Source organism: Staurois parvus, unplaced genomic scaffold (assembly GCF_062004578.1).
Source record: "Staurois parvus isolate SC_StPar_1 unplaced genomic scaffold, SC_StPar_1.0 ptg000012l, whole genome shotgun sequence".
Lineage (NCBI taxonomy): Eukaryota > Metazoa > Chordata > Amphibia > Anura > Ranidae > Staurois > Staurois parvus.
Window position 1 is genome coordinate 2,280,929 of NW_028317808.1, and position 16,732 is coordinate 2,297,660.

A 16,732-nucleotide genomic window follows, 5' to 3' on the forward strand; every position below is an offset into this window, starting at 1 on the left:
GCCCCATGAGTTGTCAGTCCGCCCCTGCTCTCCAGTTGAAGTACATCAGCCTCAATGTCTAATAAAGCTGCAGTAATATAACCAAAAAGTAAAAACATTTTTAAAAATAGGTGAAGCCACCTAATTAGAATGACTTGGGTCTCAAAGGATCAATATATCCACAATCATAAAAGTGTTACAGTATTTTTAAATTTGTTAAACATATGTTTAAATTGTGTTTCATTCGTAGTTATCTGTATTCCATTTTCACCTTCCATCTTCACCTACCCCTGCATGCCCACAGTTTTAAATCTGACTAACTATAAAAGTGCGACTATGTGATTAATTTAATTCCCTGTCCTTTTTAAAGTAATTATAGAGTCATTTTAGAGTAATCATGGAATATGATAAGAAAAGAAATTGAAGAGTGTCCAGATACTGGACTTTTGTCTCTCTTAGCAGCCATCCATTTGGGACTACATAAGTTACTGCATAGCTATCATACAATTGAAACACTTTCTGGGCATCCTAATATAAAACTTTACAAAAGATAAAATATATGTTATTAAAGAGAACCGAGTTTAGCATGGCTTAGAAGCAGACACCCACTGGATATTTTATCATTCCCTAAAAATCAGGGAAACTTTTAGAAAGCAAAATTCAGTATCTTTGGTGAATTCCAACAGCTATATATGTAAGTGCAGTTTTTCAACTGTATAAACAGAAAAAGATTATAGCAATATGCACAGGCACTGTTTTACTTCCTTATACTGCTATATAATGCAATGCTAAAATTCAGATATTTTGGAAAAGCTATAAATATTTGCACAGGATGGAAATAACTATTATACACAATTGTCAAGAACAGTATTATTTGTTCAATTGCAATAATAGTAAAGCATCCTACAAAAAGTTACAAGTGTTCCCTCTAGTGATAGAGAAGGATTACTACAAGCTACCTGCTTCTATGGAGTTAGCTCATATTCCAAATGATCCAACATTTAAATGGAGTTTTTGATATATGCAGTATATTACAGTGTTCATCTTTTTTAAAATTCTGTAATCTTTCATAAACAACCCAATGTTATCAATGACCTTCCCCCCTAGTGTGTGTCAAGTTCTTCCATGTGCCCTCTATTGCATATTTTTATTGCTAGTACCCCTTAATATGTAGAACATGCTTGCTTACAGCAAAGATGGATGCAGACACAGGGCCAGGCCATGCTGCTGGAAACAGGATTTATCTCAGTAAAGGTAACCCATTATATTGGCATTTTTCCAAAGCTTTCAGGGTTTGGCACAAATGTGTAATTAACCAGTTGTAGACTTTGGGCATACGGTATATGCACTAAACACTTGTACCTTCGTGGTATGCCATTTGCACTGTTTTTTTTTTTCCCCTTGCCAATGCTCCTGAGCCACTATTACCAGCAAATGTACTTTAGAAGTAGCTGTAGCCATTGCTGTGTAAAATGAATCTTAAATACAATGTTTCAAAGCTTGATTGAGTAATACTGTACAAAGTAACAACATTTATTGTTACATTGTATTTACTCTGTTTCATTCATGCGCAGATCAAAAGGGTGACCTTTTGGTCTGCTAGTGATATTAGTTAAAGCAGCCTTACAAGTAAAAAAATGTTTAAATAAAATGTGTTCCTATTTAAACCCTTATTAACACTTAGTTAACCCTAATCAGCCCCAATTAACATCTTCCTTTTCTTCTCCTTGTTTTTCTGCTGATTTTTTTTAAACCTTTTTTAATTTTCATTCATTTTGCTCATTAACTTTTTATTTTATTGTTGCATTGAAAACATGTGCAAAATTGGGGAAAAAAGTTTTTAATTCATTTGTAAATGACTTAAAAAATACTTTGTTCCAGAAACCTAATTTTAGTGTCATTATAAATGGCACAAATTATACAATAAAATGTTTATTTTTTACCTAAGGTAACACTGGTTGTTTGAAAACATATACTGGTCAAACTAGAAAAAAAATCTTTTCCTTAGTATAAAGCGGCTGGAGCATCCAAAACAAAAGTGAGAAGCTGTATGCACAATTTAACACTGAAGCATTGTCGGAGCTTGGAGAGAATATCGGTGAATGTGCACTATAAGAGAGGTCTGATGGAACCAGGGTGCTTCAAAACATGATGAGGTGGTGCAGCTTCTGGGTCCTGACAATGCTAGGGAGATTATTATTTTGGCAATCTAGCGTAGTCAGCTTGGTACTGAAAACTTGGTTTTAATTAGGGTGAACTCATCATCACAAGGTAATTTCTTGCCATTAAAAGAGAAGTACAGCCAAAGCTCTTTTGGTTTTACTTCTCCTGTGGATCACAGGAGCACAGTCCATTCTGAACTCCTGTGACCTGTTTTCATCTGACATCACTCAGCTGGTCCAGGCTGGGGAAAGATATCGACTTTAAAGTCAGAATCCACCCCAGAATCTGGAGCCGCACCTGGCTCAACCTCTCAGCGAGGGGCAGAGCAGACAGCAGTGACTGACAGTGTACAATCCAAATGCACACGTTCCTGCATTAAAAGTGGCTGTGTGTATAAGTGGGTGCTGCAGCGACCATCGGCTGGAACCGAAGAGAATCAGCAAGGGAGAATGTCACCAGCACACCGAGGATCACCAATATGGGTCCAAAAGTTTTAATGAACAATCACATAGTTACAGCAAGGCAATGTTTCAGAGTCTCACAGGACACCTTCATGCCCGATAAAGGGGTCCTGCGACACTCCGAAACGTTGCCTTGCTGTAACTATGTGATGAGTCATTAAAACTTTTGGACCCATATTGGTGATCCTCGGTGTGCTGGTGACATTTTCCCTAGCAGTGACTGACAGTCACTGATCTCTGCTTACAGTGGTGGTAAGTACTCAGTGATCACTGAGTGATCGCTGAGTTCTCACACTTAGAGCTGGTGGGGACATATGCAGCATTGGAACGGTGCTGCATCCACCTAGGTAAGTATAATTTGGGAAAAAATAGAAACCCATACTTTTCTTTTAACCTAGGCTGCAGAAAATGATTATTCTAGTAATGCAAATAGATTATGGATACCTTGCAATAGACTTTTTTCACTTGCATGGAGGAACACATTGAGTATGTAACACAGAAGGCAACATAATATTTTCAATATATTGTAAATCATGGGCACACAAATTTGTTAATGCCCATCAGAAATTCTCACTTCTCATTTCATACTTTAAAGGACACACAGATATATAACTGTTCTTTCAGTTTCAGATAGTCTTTAAAATACCTGTTTACCTGTAGCCTACATATTGTTGACTTTTCATCCAGTACTAGGTTCCCAAAGTTTATCTATTTGATCCCTGTCAATTTTAGGAAAGCGAGTGACATTATGTGTACTATGGTGTTTGTTATGGGTACCTTAAAACAATGTTTTTCAAATGTTTATCAAAGTATGTATTTACACATAAAAACCAGCATTTGCCAAGTTCTGATGTGGATCAGTTTATCAGTTCACGTGACTCTAATATGATCATATAATAGGAAGACATGGTTTGTAACAGACAGGCCAGGGAACTCACAGATTTGGAACTGTTACAGAGTATCAGCTAAGGGTAATTAGAGCAAGACTACTTGGCATGTGAAATTGAAGGTATGCAAGTAGGTGTAAATAATAAAAAAGTAACAGTTCCCCATTCAGCTGGTATCTGTATTCTCCTAGAGAAGGTTAGAGTATTAGTCCACCTTAATTTGCAAACAGAGCAAGCCCCATCAACCATGATTCAGGGAACATTTCATACATTCAGATTTTGAAGGGTTGGTGGGTTTAGATTGGTCCTTTCAACAAACCTCCAAGGGACCCCAGGTGCACCTATTTCCATTCTAGATCCCACTCCTACTTACAGGTGAGCTGCATTGTCTTACTGTCTTTTAGGGACTGAATTCCACAATCACACAAGGGCAGGAAGCACAATACTACAGCGGACGTACCATGTCATATTCAGAAAGACTTTCCCTTAGCAATTTAACAAGTTTAAATACCAGCTGTATAGTATTTCCTCTGGTTTACATATAGCAAGGATGAATGAACTGGATCTTAAAACATATACTGGCCTCATGATAACATTTGCATATCTCCCAAATTTTTCTCTCTTTGAACCAAATCGCTCTGTTCTTTTTTTACCCCTCATTTGATGTATAGATTCCTATAAAAATCACCACATATGTTAGAAAGTAACTGTACAATCTTCTTTATATCTACCAACATTTATGTAGTACAAGGGCCTATGTGATTGGATAGCTTAGGTCATCATAATATATTGTTTGGGTAAATCTAAATTTGTACAAAGACAATATGGTCAGATTGTAAAGTGTAATGTGAACTTAACCCCTTGGTGCCTCCCAGCCCTATAAGGGTTTCAGAAGCCAGGAGGCGTGGCGGGTTTTAGGGACATATGACCACCGTGATTCGCCGTCACGGCAGTCACATGATCGGGAAAGGTCCCGATCGAAAGAGGAGATCGGGACCTTTCCATGAGTACCGGACATGTGTGCTGGGAGCGCGCAGGGCGTGTACTCTCAGCACATATGTTTTTATGCATTGCACGCAAATGTGCAGCCACTCGGCGACATTTGAGTGTGGCTGACGCCAAGAGGTTAAAAGTATGCATTATTTAACTAACAAAACTTAGCTTAACATTTCATTCAACCTTTATAATTGCTTTTGTTATTTTAAAAGCAAATATTATGCAGATATTATGTTGAAAAACACATTTCAAAGTGTACCAACCACTTTGGGGAATTATTAAAAAAATGTCTGAGACATGTCTCCACCAGTTTTATTCCCCATAGTAAACAATCAGCTTCTATCATTAATTTTTTTCTGCACAGCTTAGAAAACGCCACTTTAAAAGCGGATAGCCTGCACTCCAGTTGAGACAAACTTTATGTAAGGTTTGTCTTCGATACCTTTCATTTTCACCTTTATAAATATAAATTCTGTATAGTTAGTATAATTTGGCTGGTTGGAATGTCTCTTTTCCCTACATACTTTCCTCAGTGTACTAAACAGTGTCCCTGTCTTCGGTCTCAAAAAGTTGGGATGTATGCATTTGCATAAATTTGTGTTAAAGTTTTAGGAAATCTTACATAAATATAACTCATTCCTGGCTTTTTGTATCTTCTGGGGATATATTATGGAAATACTGTACATACAGCAATCGGGGATATGGTTGCCTTGCTTGGCTTAAAGAAAAGTGTTATTTTTATAGCTAGTGTGTAGAGTGCAAAGAATGTAGGTTCACAGGAATGTTTAAGTCCTTAGGTAGATACACCCACAAGTATCCACCCAAAACAGAAATACCAGTTGTGGCATATTCAGTGTGGTAAAGGGAAAATGCAGTATCTCATAACAACCAAGTGTTTGCTGAACAGACTTTAAAATAATTTTTCATTTGATGCCATTGTTTAATGTATTTTGGCACATCATTATTGCTCTATGCATCTTTCAACAATATCTTTCTTCTCCTAAAATGTTGTATTTTTTAAAAAATTCTATGGATTAATGTTCTTAGCTGGTCTAATGATTATTTTTACATGTCCTTTTCACAGAATCACTCTTCATCGATGACTGAAGTCACTTGAAATCTTTTATGGAAATATAAAGAACTGTTTTTATACTACATTAGCGCAAGAACAACAAGAAACACAGTTGCTCAATGTTAAACTGTGATTATCAGTATTATGTTCTATCTAGTTAGCTAGATGTTTTGTACAATTTTGTTCAAGGAAGTGATGTAGCTTGCCCTAATATTTTGTTTTATTCTATTGTAGTGTCAACTTCAACATCCCATTATTATGCCATAATGCAATTTTCTCCTGTTATGGTATATGGTGCACTAAAAAACTACCATCTTTTTGAATCGTCAATGTTATGTGATCATGTTTGTATACAATTTTTGTATTATTTTATATGCATTAAACTGCTGTGTAAATTAAAATGCTATCAAACATTTTAATTTTATTTCTTTACAAAACAGGAGATTTTTATACTTGAAATATGTATAGGAATGAGCATAACATTTTTCTTTCTACTAAGTTATGAATTATGCTCCAAACACTTCTACTAATCTTTATTAGTAACTGACATATTACACTTGTATGGGCAGATTTTTTCATGTTGTTTCAGCTTAAAGATACATTAAAATGTAGATTGACAGTACAGTTACATCTGTGATTTGACAACTGTTAAAAAGTATATGTTTTCTGAAATGGTATTTTGTACAGGGCCTGATGATAAGATTAATGCACCCACTCAGCTATAATAGGGCCCAGGGATGGAGAGCATGCTGTATACCAATGTAACCTAAGAAAGTACATTTAGGGTGGGTATTTTGAGAATGAGGACCACAAGGATAGGATTCCAAAAATTGTATAGGAAATCCAAAGCAATACCAGCCAAAGTTAAAGGTAGATTCTCATAAAATCCTCCTATTGACAGTTATGTCCTGTAAGTAATCAATTTCACTATAGATACTTAAGATTGTAACCAGATACCATTCATCCGTTCCCTTGTTACTATATGTGTCACAGAATGATGGAGTGGGCCTCATAGCAGCTACCAAGCTTCCATTAATTGTTATTCCTATCTTTGCAAGATATTGACTCATTAATACATGTATATAACAGTTCAGCAAAAGAAAAAAAAAATGTAATTTAGTTCAAAGTTAAATGATGCTGGTGTTGTCTATGAAATTTTTACGTCATTGCATTTGCCTTCCCGGGAGTAAGCAAACAGGTGTCATTGGGTATCCTTTAGCTTCAGAAAAGACATCAAGTTCTAAGTATACAACTATAGTGAAACTTTTCTTTCATACATGTATATAACAATTCAGCAAAAGAAAAAAAAATTGTAATTTAGTTCAAAGTTAAATGATGCTGGTGTTGAAATTTTTACGTCATTGCATTTGCCTTCCCGGGAGTAAGCAAACAGGTGTCATTGGGTACCCTTTAGCTTCAGAAAGGACATCAAGTTCTAAGTATACAACTATAGTGAAACTTTTGATTTTTATAAATAATATAAACATGCTACAAACTTGAAACAAAAGGATCAGCTTAGTCAGTGTTGAATGATCTATTTTAAAATTTTGACATGGAAAAAATGTGCCCATATCAATTTGCTGTTGTCATAAAAAGCAGCTGCTGTATGACATTTTCTTTCACTGCTGCTATGGTGCCTGCATGTGGGTTCCAAACTCACTTTTTATACATGCTGTTGATGACACTTGTTTTAGCTCATAGTACTTATGTGTACTACAACAGACATAACAGACAACATTTATCAGGTTGAAATGGACCTAATTCACAGATGATTTTTACACAGGCCATAGACGGTTCGTTTATCGGCCAATTTTTCATCCGAAAGAATAATCGGCCGATTTTCGCACTGTTAGTGGGGCAATGGCATCAGACGATTTTCGCGGTTCCCCCTCATTTTGTTTATTGGTTATGCTGGAAAATTTGTGAAAAACAGCCGATCATCATTGGTGGCAACATCAGTTTACAGAACAAACAATGTTTTGTTTTTCGGACGAAAAATCTGCCGGTAAATGAACCGTCTATAGCCTGCATTAGAGCCTGTGTTGAAGGTCCTTGGGCTTGGGTTGTTAGAGAAGTGCAGCTGTTTCCAATTGCATTTAACTGTATATTGAGTTGTTTGAGTTTCCTTCAAGAACATACACAGTTTGTTGATGGGTGCATTCGATCTGCATGTGACCTCTTTCTGACCAGCATTTGATCTCTTTCTAAACTGCATCAATCTTCTTGGAGCTGCTTTTGTATTTCCACTGACTTTCAAGCTGCAAATGATGGTTGACACAGGCCCTACAATGCAGGTTAGCTGAATCAGAAACCCACTTTGTGACATTATGCCGATTGATGTGTCCTGCAGTCCTGCACACTGGAAAACCGTTTGTTAGAACCATAGTAGTAAATAAGGGATATAAAGTGCAAATTACTTTGCATCAGCGGTAGAAGCTTGAAGCAGGAGCCCAGCTACTTCTCTGGAAAGAAACCCCTGTGTATTGCTTCTTGATTACTATTTCTTCTAGAACTACAATGACTGTGAAAATATTGTTGGTGCTTGTAAGCAAAGCATTGACTTATTACATTTCAAACAAAAAACATAATTGTCCTGCTGATATTTAATAAGTAATGTTGTTTGTACAGTTTTTGAATTTGTAATTGTAAATTAACACCGAGAAACTTTACCATATTAAAAAGTGACATTTTCAAGTTTAACGGGAAACCCCTTGTACTAATACTGTCCACAGTTTATCCTCACGCATGGCTGAAATATAAAGGATCATGTAGAGACAGCTTGTGATGGCTGGCTTGCATAAAATGGCATATACATTTTTGGTAATGTTATGGTCTATTCATTTTATTTCTTAAAAAAAAAACTAAATAATATAAAAAATTTACATTTGAACATTAAAATGAACATTATTTTCTCAGTAATATACAACATTTCTTTTCTTGGTAGTATACAATTTCAGTCCTTACCAAGATATATCACTTTCATGTTTTGAAATGTCTGTATTTTATTCTGGTTTAAACCAGTAAGTACTTGGTGATGTTTAAATTTTAAACGTTTTTGAGCAATAAACTGTTCAATTTTAACTAGTGTGGTTGAGTGGATTTATTCCCACATAAATTTTAAAGGAGTGTCTACTCAGGAATAGGCAACTATTTCAGCACTCTTACATTCATACAAGTACTTTTTCACATTTCGTCTCATTTATTTTGCCTTTGCTTGTTCTATATTTTTTACTATCTTTTTTGTAAATATTTTCTTGCATTTTTTTCTTTTCTGTTTTTAAAATGGTATAAAAACAATTAATCTCATTCTCTAAATGTTCTAAACAAGAAATCAAAGAATTATTGTCTTTTCAAAGGGTGTTACCATATTTTCAACCTTTCTGTCTGCATGGAGGTGTGTGTTACAGACATGTAATAAAGGCCAGAAATGTTACAGTGTGTGCTTCCATTAAATTTTGTGGTGGCAGCTATTATTTTTGTGTGTAATGGGCTGACTATGGAATTAACAAATCCCAGTGATGGTTACTTTCAGTCTTCTGACACTGTTGGTGTCTTGTGAGCTGGAATATTTCTTTGCACGGTGAGAAAGACTTCCTTTGTCACAAATTTGGCACAGAGAAATGTGCAAGGTGCAGTATCTTTAGCAATAAGAGCAACTAAAGTATATTTAAGGGAAACTTTTTTTTTCTGGAAAGTGTAGTGAAGGGTTTACCCTGTCAGTTAATATTTTGCTGTTTGGGAAATTCCAGTGTGAAAATCTCACACAAATCCTAGAGATTCAAGATTCAATAAGTCTCAACATGCTAGTCTGGTATCAGAGATCAACAACTCCATCCAACTGCTGACTTCATCCACCCAGGTGCACTATCAGATGTGCCCTCACCTATTATGGTGGACCTCAGTGTCAACAGGAGGCCATAAACAACATTGTATTACAGCTTCTACCAGTCTCCTTCCCAGTCTAGATCTACTTCCAAGAAATGCTCAGGAACTCATACGCTCATAAGGAAAACACAGAGAAACTCCATAGTGCTCATTGAATATTTATTAAAACAAGGCCTCTAACATTTCACTCATGTTGGTATAGAAAAACTTGTGCATTAGAATAAAATACTCGATTCTGCAATGATTACCAGTCTACAAGCTATTTCTGTCCCACAGTGATTCCACCTAGACGCTGATGTCACAGTTTTCTCTACCCTGACAAGTTGCATTCATCTGGACTTTGTCACAGGCCTCCTGGAGCCTTTGTGCTGATGTCAGGTAGTGCATGTGATCATTAGATGTCAAGAGACCAACTAGCTCTTTCCTTCTCACAGTGAGTCTACTCAGCATGATGACATCACAGTTTCCTCCTCCCTGTCATATGTCATCTCTCTGGACTTTCCCAAAGGCTTTCCTGAAACCTTTGTGCTGATCTCAGGAGGTGCACGTGATCATTAGTTATCAAGAGACCAACTAGCTCCTTGCTTCTCACAGTGATTCTACTCAGCATGATGACATCACAGTTTCCTCCTCCCTGACAAGTGTCATCCCTCTGGACTTTCCCAAAGGCTTTCCTGAAACCTTCATGCTGATCTCAGGTGGTGCACGTGATCATTAGGTGTCAAGAGATCAAATTTGGAACATGCCCTACCAAGGGGGAGATAGTAGTACCCATTTTTCATCTGTACCTTGTCAAGTGCATCGACGGACACACAGGATTTACACAGACATGCACTTAGTTCTTGTCTTTATGCACATTATTACATAATATCCATTGAATGGGAGAAAACCTTAGTTATCTGCTTTTTAACTATTTGCTCTCTAGAACTGGCTCATACAGTAATGTAGATATCAGCTGAAATGTTTAAATAATACATTTCACGATCTTTATATAATTTATTTTCTTTATTTAATAGTGACTGTAAATAAACTATGAAGTCAAAAATAATTCTCTTCAACAAATGTTACAATGACCAGTGTAGCATATCAGTAAACCTTAGGAGATGTTGTATATGGCATGTATGATGATGACCATTCATAACTGTGTTTATAGATAATCACCATTTTATTACCTATTATTAAATGCAATTACTTAAAGTGAAAATGTTTAGAGATTCCATAAAATCATTGATTGAAAACTGACTAAACATACACATTTTGTGTACATTGCATCAATTGTTCCTTTGCATTACTATGTTTATAAAGATAAGTGTTGTCTAGAAATTGGCTTCATATGTACAGTCTATATTTTCTGGTTTTGGCAACATAGTCAATCAGCCTATGACATTAAATTGTTGGTGTCTGCTACCTGTATCCTAGAATGCATTCTACCATGATGTTCCATGGTATATACAGTAGTTGATAACAGTGAAGTAGTAACCAGAATCCTACTAAATGCCAGTTTAAATCACTAAACCTGAGAAGAAATTGGGATCCACATGATTTTCTGGTTATTTGAATGCAAAATAAAAATAGTATAAATATAAATTATAAATTTCTTAAAGCTGAACTCTCCCCCCCATATTACAAGGATTAAAGGATAAGTTCACCTTTCATAACATGTTACACCCATATTTAGGGTATAACATGTAATATTTTATGATCAGACCAGCCCCCGCTTCCCCCACCCCCCACTTTGACAGCTAGCGGGGGGGGATCTTTTCCCCCCTTGCTAGCAGTCAAATTTTTAAAAAACGTGGCTATGCCACGTCACTCATTCACAGTGTTCTGTGACTGAGAAACTACAAGTCTTGCCAGCCTTAGCGGCTGTCAGCTTGTAGTTCTCAATTAAATAACATGTCGCTGTGGAGCATCATGGTAGTTCATTGAGTCTTCCTGTCAGTATATTTGCTTGCCACTACATCATGTACGAGCAAGGAGATATACTGACAGATCTGCAAGAGACCTGCTGATCACTGGTGCCATGGTTTACAGGCTCCTGCAACACAAAATAATAAATGCACATTTTTTTACCTGCAACAAAATGTGCATTTATTATTAATAAATTCATTTTTATTAAAGGTGAACTGATCCTTTAAAAGCTCATTAAACGGATCGGGTACCAGTAAAAAAGGACTTTTACTAACCTAATCTCTTGCTCTCGCATATATATTTATATCTTTATAAATGTAGGTCAAAATGTATTCTGCATTTTTTCTTAACCCAAATCAGTGTATATTTGTTAGTCTGTGTTAGAGTTTCAAAGTTACAGAGTCTATAAACTGTGGTTTATATATTTTAAAATCGATTAAGTTCTTATGTTCTGACTGCCTTAGAAATCTAATTTCTTGAGTCCCTAAAATGTAAAGTCAACACAAATACCCCCAAAATGACCTCTTTTTAGAAAGTAGATATTCTGAGGTATCTAGCAAGAGGCATTGTAAGTTTTTGAAGTTGCTTTTTTTTCCCCAAAATTCTTTGGAAAATGATGAAAGTATTTTTTTTCCCACAAAGCTGTCATTTTAACAAATAAACTAAATGTGCTAAAAAAAAAAAGCACATAGCATTATTTGCTTGAGTACATTTAAGATATGTTTTACTTTTAGTAATGACACTCTAATACTCCTAAAGAAGCCCTTTTTTGGGGTGAAACATGATGAGTTTTGGGGTATGGGTTTTCACAGATTTCTAATATTATAGGGGTATGCTGGGATTTGTTCTATATTGGAATTGTGAGGGGGGATTGAACTAGCTACGCCAGTTGAAGCAGAATGGAAAGAGATAGTCAAAGATAGTTTCACATTGGGAGACCTAATTAAAGTACCCCCTCTAATTTTTACACTCAGCACACACCTGCAGGTTTATGATTTATTCTTCCTGCTCATTTTTTTTATTTTAATGTAGTTGAAATAAGAGTGAAGCTTTAGGGCCTAATGGGTTCGTGCAATTAGACATTTGCACAGATCTCTTTTCAATTTATAACTTTTCAATGTTTGGACTGACTATATATCCTACATTGCAACCTGTGTATCACAAAAATCAACCAACACTGTATAGAAAATAATGTACTGTAATGGTAACCTCTGTATGAGTGGTCAGTGAATATAGCATAATGTAGCTTCATCTACAGCAGTCCCTGTTCTTGAAAGCCAAGCAGGCCTAACCTATTGGTATGTGGCTGCCCCATAGCATAATACTATGTTCACTGGCCAGGAAGTACAGGAAGATAAATAAAGGATAAACAAAAGAGTACCTGTGGTTTCAGTAGTGCATCTGTCAACAGAGGATGGGTGGGACTGGTGTCTTGCAGGAACTTAACCAGTGGGACAGGTAGATTGGTCAGTACTGGTGTCAGGTAGGGATATGGTAAGCAAACAGGCAAAGTAATGGTCCAGGCAGAGGGCAGGAACATGGTCAATAAACAAGTCAGGTTCAGTACAGGCAGAGGGCAGCTAAGTGGCCAAAAAAATAGCCAAAGGATTAGTTTAAGTAGCAGACAGAAACATCAATCTTAGGGCTTTAGTAGGTCTGGACCTGTACACAGGGATAGAGGCTTCTTACCACCCAAAGCTCTTAGAAGCCTCTGGACTTCAGACCCTAATCCAGAAAATAAAAAACCAAGATAAAACCAAAAGCTAGTTTTTTTCCATTCAGAAACACTATTCTGGTGCCCCTCACTCTGTACAGTATATGTGAAAACCCTGTGTTGTCTTCAATCCCACTACTACAGTGGCAGGGCCTTACCTTACAGCAGCAAACGATCAGTCTAAGCAACAGGCAAAAAACATGGTTGATTACCAAGCTAAAGTCAATTCAGGCAAAAGGCAGGAATGTGGTCGATAAACAGGTCAGGGTCAGTTCATGCAGCAGGCAGTGGTGTGGTCAGTATGCAGGCAAATGGTCAGTCCAGACAACAGGCAAAAACAAGGATGAGAAAACAGGCAAATGGTTAATACATATGACATCAGTTATGGGGAAATAGCAGGTAGTCACATCATAAATTTCCTCATCATATCTTCACTAATATCATAGTGAGGTTTGGTAGCGATGGGTGCAGTCTCCTATATGAAGGCCAGGTTATGAGAGACATTGGGAACAATAATATCTGGTGTCACACCTTTTTCTATTACTATTGCATACACAGCATTTTATTCAGGGTTTTTGGCCTGTTTCAGTAGGAGGGATAATATTGGGTAAGTGTCTTTCATGCTGCCTGCTCACTGCATAAGAATGAAAGTGTTCAGGTGCAGGGCTGTTCTGATAAATAAGGGCTGTTAAAATCTCCTATTGATACTTTATGCAGGAGCCAGGTATTTCTGTGGATTTATGATAGATGACATAGGAGTTGTACATGACCAATTGGAAAAAGGTAAATGCACACTCGTTTGTACTACTGGATGGATCTTCTGTTGACTAGGTAGGACTGCATCATTTAGTTGTTATAATATATATACCTCCCATAAACTGATTGCAGTTGTGTATGCAATCAGGTTTTGGACTGAACTGTCCCTTTCTTGGATTTCCACTGTGGTGTGTTGGTGGATGGAGGAAAGGAAATACTCATCCCACTTTTCCTTCCATGTAAGGGCCAAGATTTCTTTATTCTGCAAACTGACTGACACATCCCTTTTCAGCTTTGCAGAGACAAGTCATTTTGGGAAGCCTTGCCGATTTGTTTGAACTGTGCTACAGGCTACAGTGTGTTGGAGACAAAGGCGACAGGAAAGTGGAAGGCTGGTGTAAAAAATGTTCACATAGAGGTGGTATCCTTAATAGAATAGGGATGATACAAGATCCAACAAAATTGTTCTACTGTGCGTCCTTATAGGCTGGACATCTAAGGGGCTCTAGCTGGCTGTCTTTTCTCTTATAAACCTGGAAGTCAGATGTGTACCCTGTGGCCCTCTTTGTATATTTTCACCCTGTATCTGACTCATTTACTTGGGATATAGTGTATTGTTTGATGTGCATTCTGCCTGTAAAATTGATGAGGGACTCATCAACACAGATATATTTGTCAGGAGTATACATTTCAGAAAAGAAAATTGGGTTAAAATAATTGATCAGTGGCCTCATTTTATAAAGCTTGCTGTATCTGGGGTGATTTTGGGGAGGGCACAGGTAATTGTCATAGAGCTGTAAAAATCACATAATTATAGTGTGTCCTTGACATAATGAAGGAATATAGTGGCATATGGTGAATGGGGTGTGTGGACAAATAGGGCTGCAGTTAATTTTTTTTATTCCCATTATTAGTGTAAGGCCAAGAAACACTTTAAATTCTTGAACTGTGACTGGTTTCCACTCAAACTGAGGGGCATAAATGGAACTGGGATTGTTAGCGATGTACTGCTGGGCATAAAGATTGCATTGATCCACAACAGAATTGAAAAAATCTTCTGTGAAACTTAAAAAAACCCAAAAAACTGAATGGGCGAAAAATTTGGGTTTATGCCTGAATTACTGGCTGTAAACAGGTTCTGCTGAATTTGAAGATAGCCATACAGGTTTGAAAGTGCCTCTGGGACACCAGTATGGGCCCTAATCCTTTGTAGCTGATGTAACACCCCACTACTTGTACTTGACCTTTAATCTAGGTGTATTGCACTGCAGGTGCTTGCCACTTCATATGGATGTATTGCTCTGCTAGTGGTTTGCTGCTGCTGTTCAGAACTCTTAATTCTTTTTTTCAAAATTTTCTCAGAAATGATTATCTTGTTCAAATATTTTATTGTTTTAACATGAAACAAAACAAGATAATAAGTAAGAGTATGGGTCATTAAAGGTGTACAGTTATTGCACAGTAAAGATATCCAATAATACAATGTCAGGCATCGCGAACATAGATGACTATTAAATGGCAAATGAGGCCTAACAAGAAGGGGAGGGTGGAAAGGGGCACACGGCTCCACGGTAGGGGGAGAAGGGGGAAAATCGCAGTATTGGTAAGGAATGGTACCAATAAGGCAAGAGGTATAGGTTACGGATTAAGAAGGGAGTCATCAAAATTGGGAGGGAGGAAATGCTCTACCCAGGGATTCCAAATCTTGAACTTAAAATAGTGGCTTCTATTTTTGCGTGAATCATCGCCTGAATGACCCTGTTCGTAACTGCTGTCATACTCAGCGAGGGAGACTTCCATGACTTAGCGATAACCTGCTTGGCTGCGGTGGTGACTTGTAGAATGAGTTTGAAATTTGCCTTTGTGGTGTCAGGTGGTCACAGGTTGAGAAGCGCAACTAATGGACTTGGATGGAGGGTTATGGCACTGAGTGTGGATAGTATTCTAAAAACCTCCTCCCAAAATGCTCGGACGATTGGGAAATCCCACCAAATATGAAAAAATGTACCCGGGTCTGCGCAGCCCCTGAAACATGCTGAGGGGTAATCAGGGGTGAATTTTGCAATTCTAGCTGGGACTAGGTACCAGCGGGTCAAGACTTTGTAGTTGGTCTCCAGGTCCACAATATTCTGCGATGACTCTTTGGTGTTGGACCAAATGAGGTCCCAATCTGGAGGGTCGATTTGCCGTCCTAAATCCTCTTCCCATTTATTTATGTACGAGGGTAACGATGAGATAGTTGAGGTTGTGAAGAGGGAATATAAATAGGAAATGAGGCCCCGTCTATGGGGGTCCCTGAGGCATGCTCGCTCAAAAGGAGACAAAGGAGGTGCTGGGATAGCAGCCATTGTATACGGAGGAAAGAAATGTTTCAGTTGCAGATACCTGAATAACTCAGAGGCAGGGAGGTTATGGGGCTCACATAGTAAGGCAAAGGATTTAAATTTATTCCTGCACATAAAGTGCTGGGTCTGGGTGAGACCAGCCGTAGACCAGCGAGTAAAGACCTGTGGTGTGGACCTGGCTGGGGGAAAGGCTGGATTTCGAAGGTATGAAAGGAGGGGATTATGGGGTGATTGTAAGAGCTCAGAAATGATTATCATTGATCAAGGTGCATCTTTCTTGATTTCTTGGTTAAACTGAAAAACTAGAAGAACATCCTCCTCCCCCAAATCATTAGACATGTTGCCAAAAGATGTGTTTCTGCTACTTGTGTACAGATTTTGGACTCTTGGTGAAATTTATTGCTGCCCATTTGTTTGGTATAATGGCACTTTACAGGGCTTTTTGATAAAATTGTGCATAAAGAAATGAGGATGTGAAAGAACCTCTAGCAACTAATTGGAACTCATCTTTTTATCTGACAACAGTAAACTGATATCTAGATAATATGGGCTATTGCATATCA

The 16,732-nt window shown here is 37.4% G+C and overlaps 1 protein-coding gene across 2 annotated transcripts in view; it reads left to right on the top strand.

Annotated features, from left to right (window-relative positions):
- The window catches only part of PLPPR1 (phospholipid phosphatase related 1), a 241,855-nt gene extending 232,864 nt beyond the window's left edge, over positions 1-8,991 (top strand). The window contains exons 8-9 of one of the 2 annotated variants that reach the window (XM_089674666.1): positions 1,171-1,233; positions 5,571-8,991. In XM_089674666.1, coding sequence (XP_089530792.1) covers positions 1,171-1,233; positions 5,571-5,603 — 96 coding nt within the window. In that variant the 3' untranslated portion in view covers positions 5,604-8,991. The remainder of the gene's footprint in view (positions 1-1,170; positions 1,234-5,570) is intronic. The other variant, XM_089674675.1, reaches the window with a different exon arrangement.
- Positions 8,992-16,732: the final 7,741 nt, after the last annotated feature.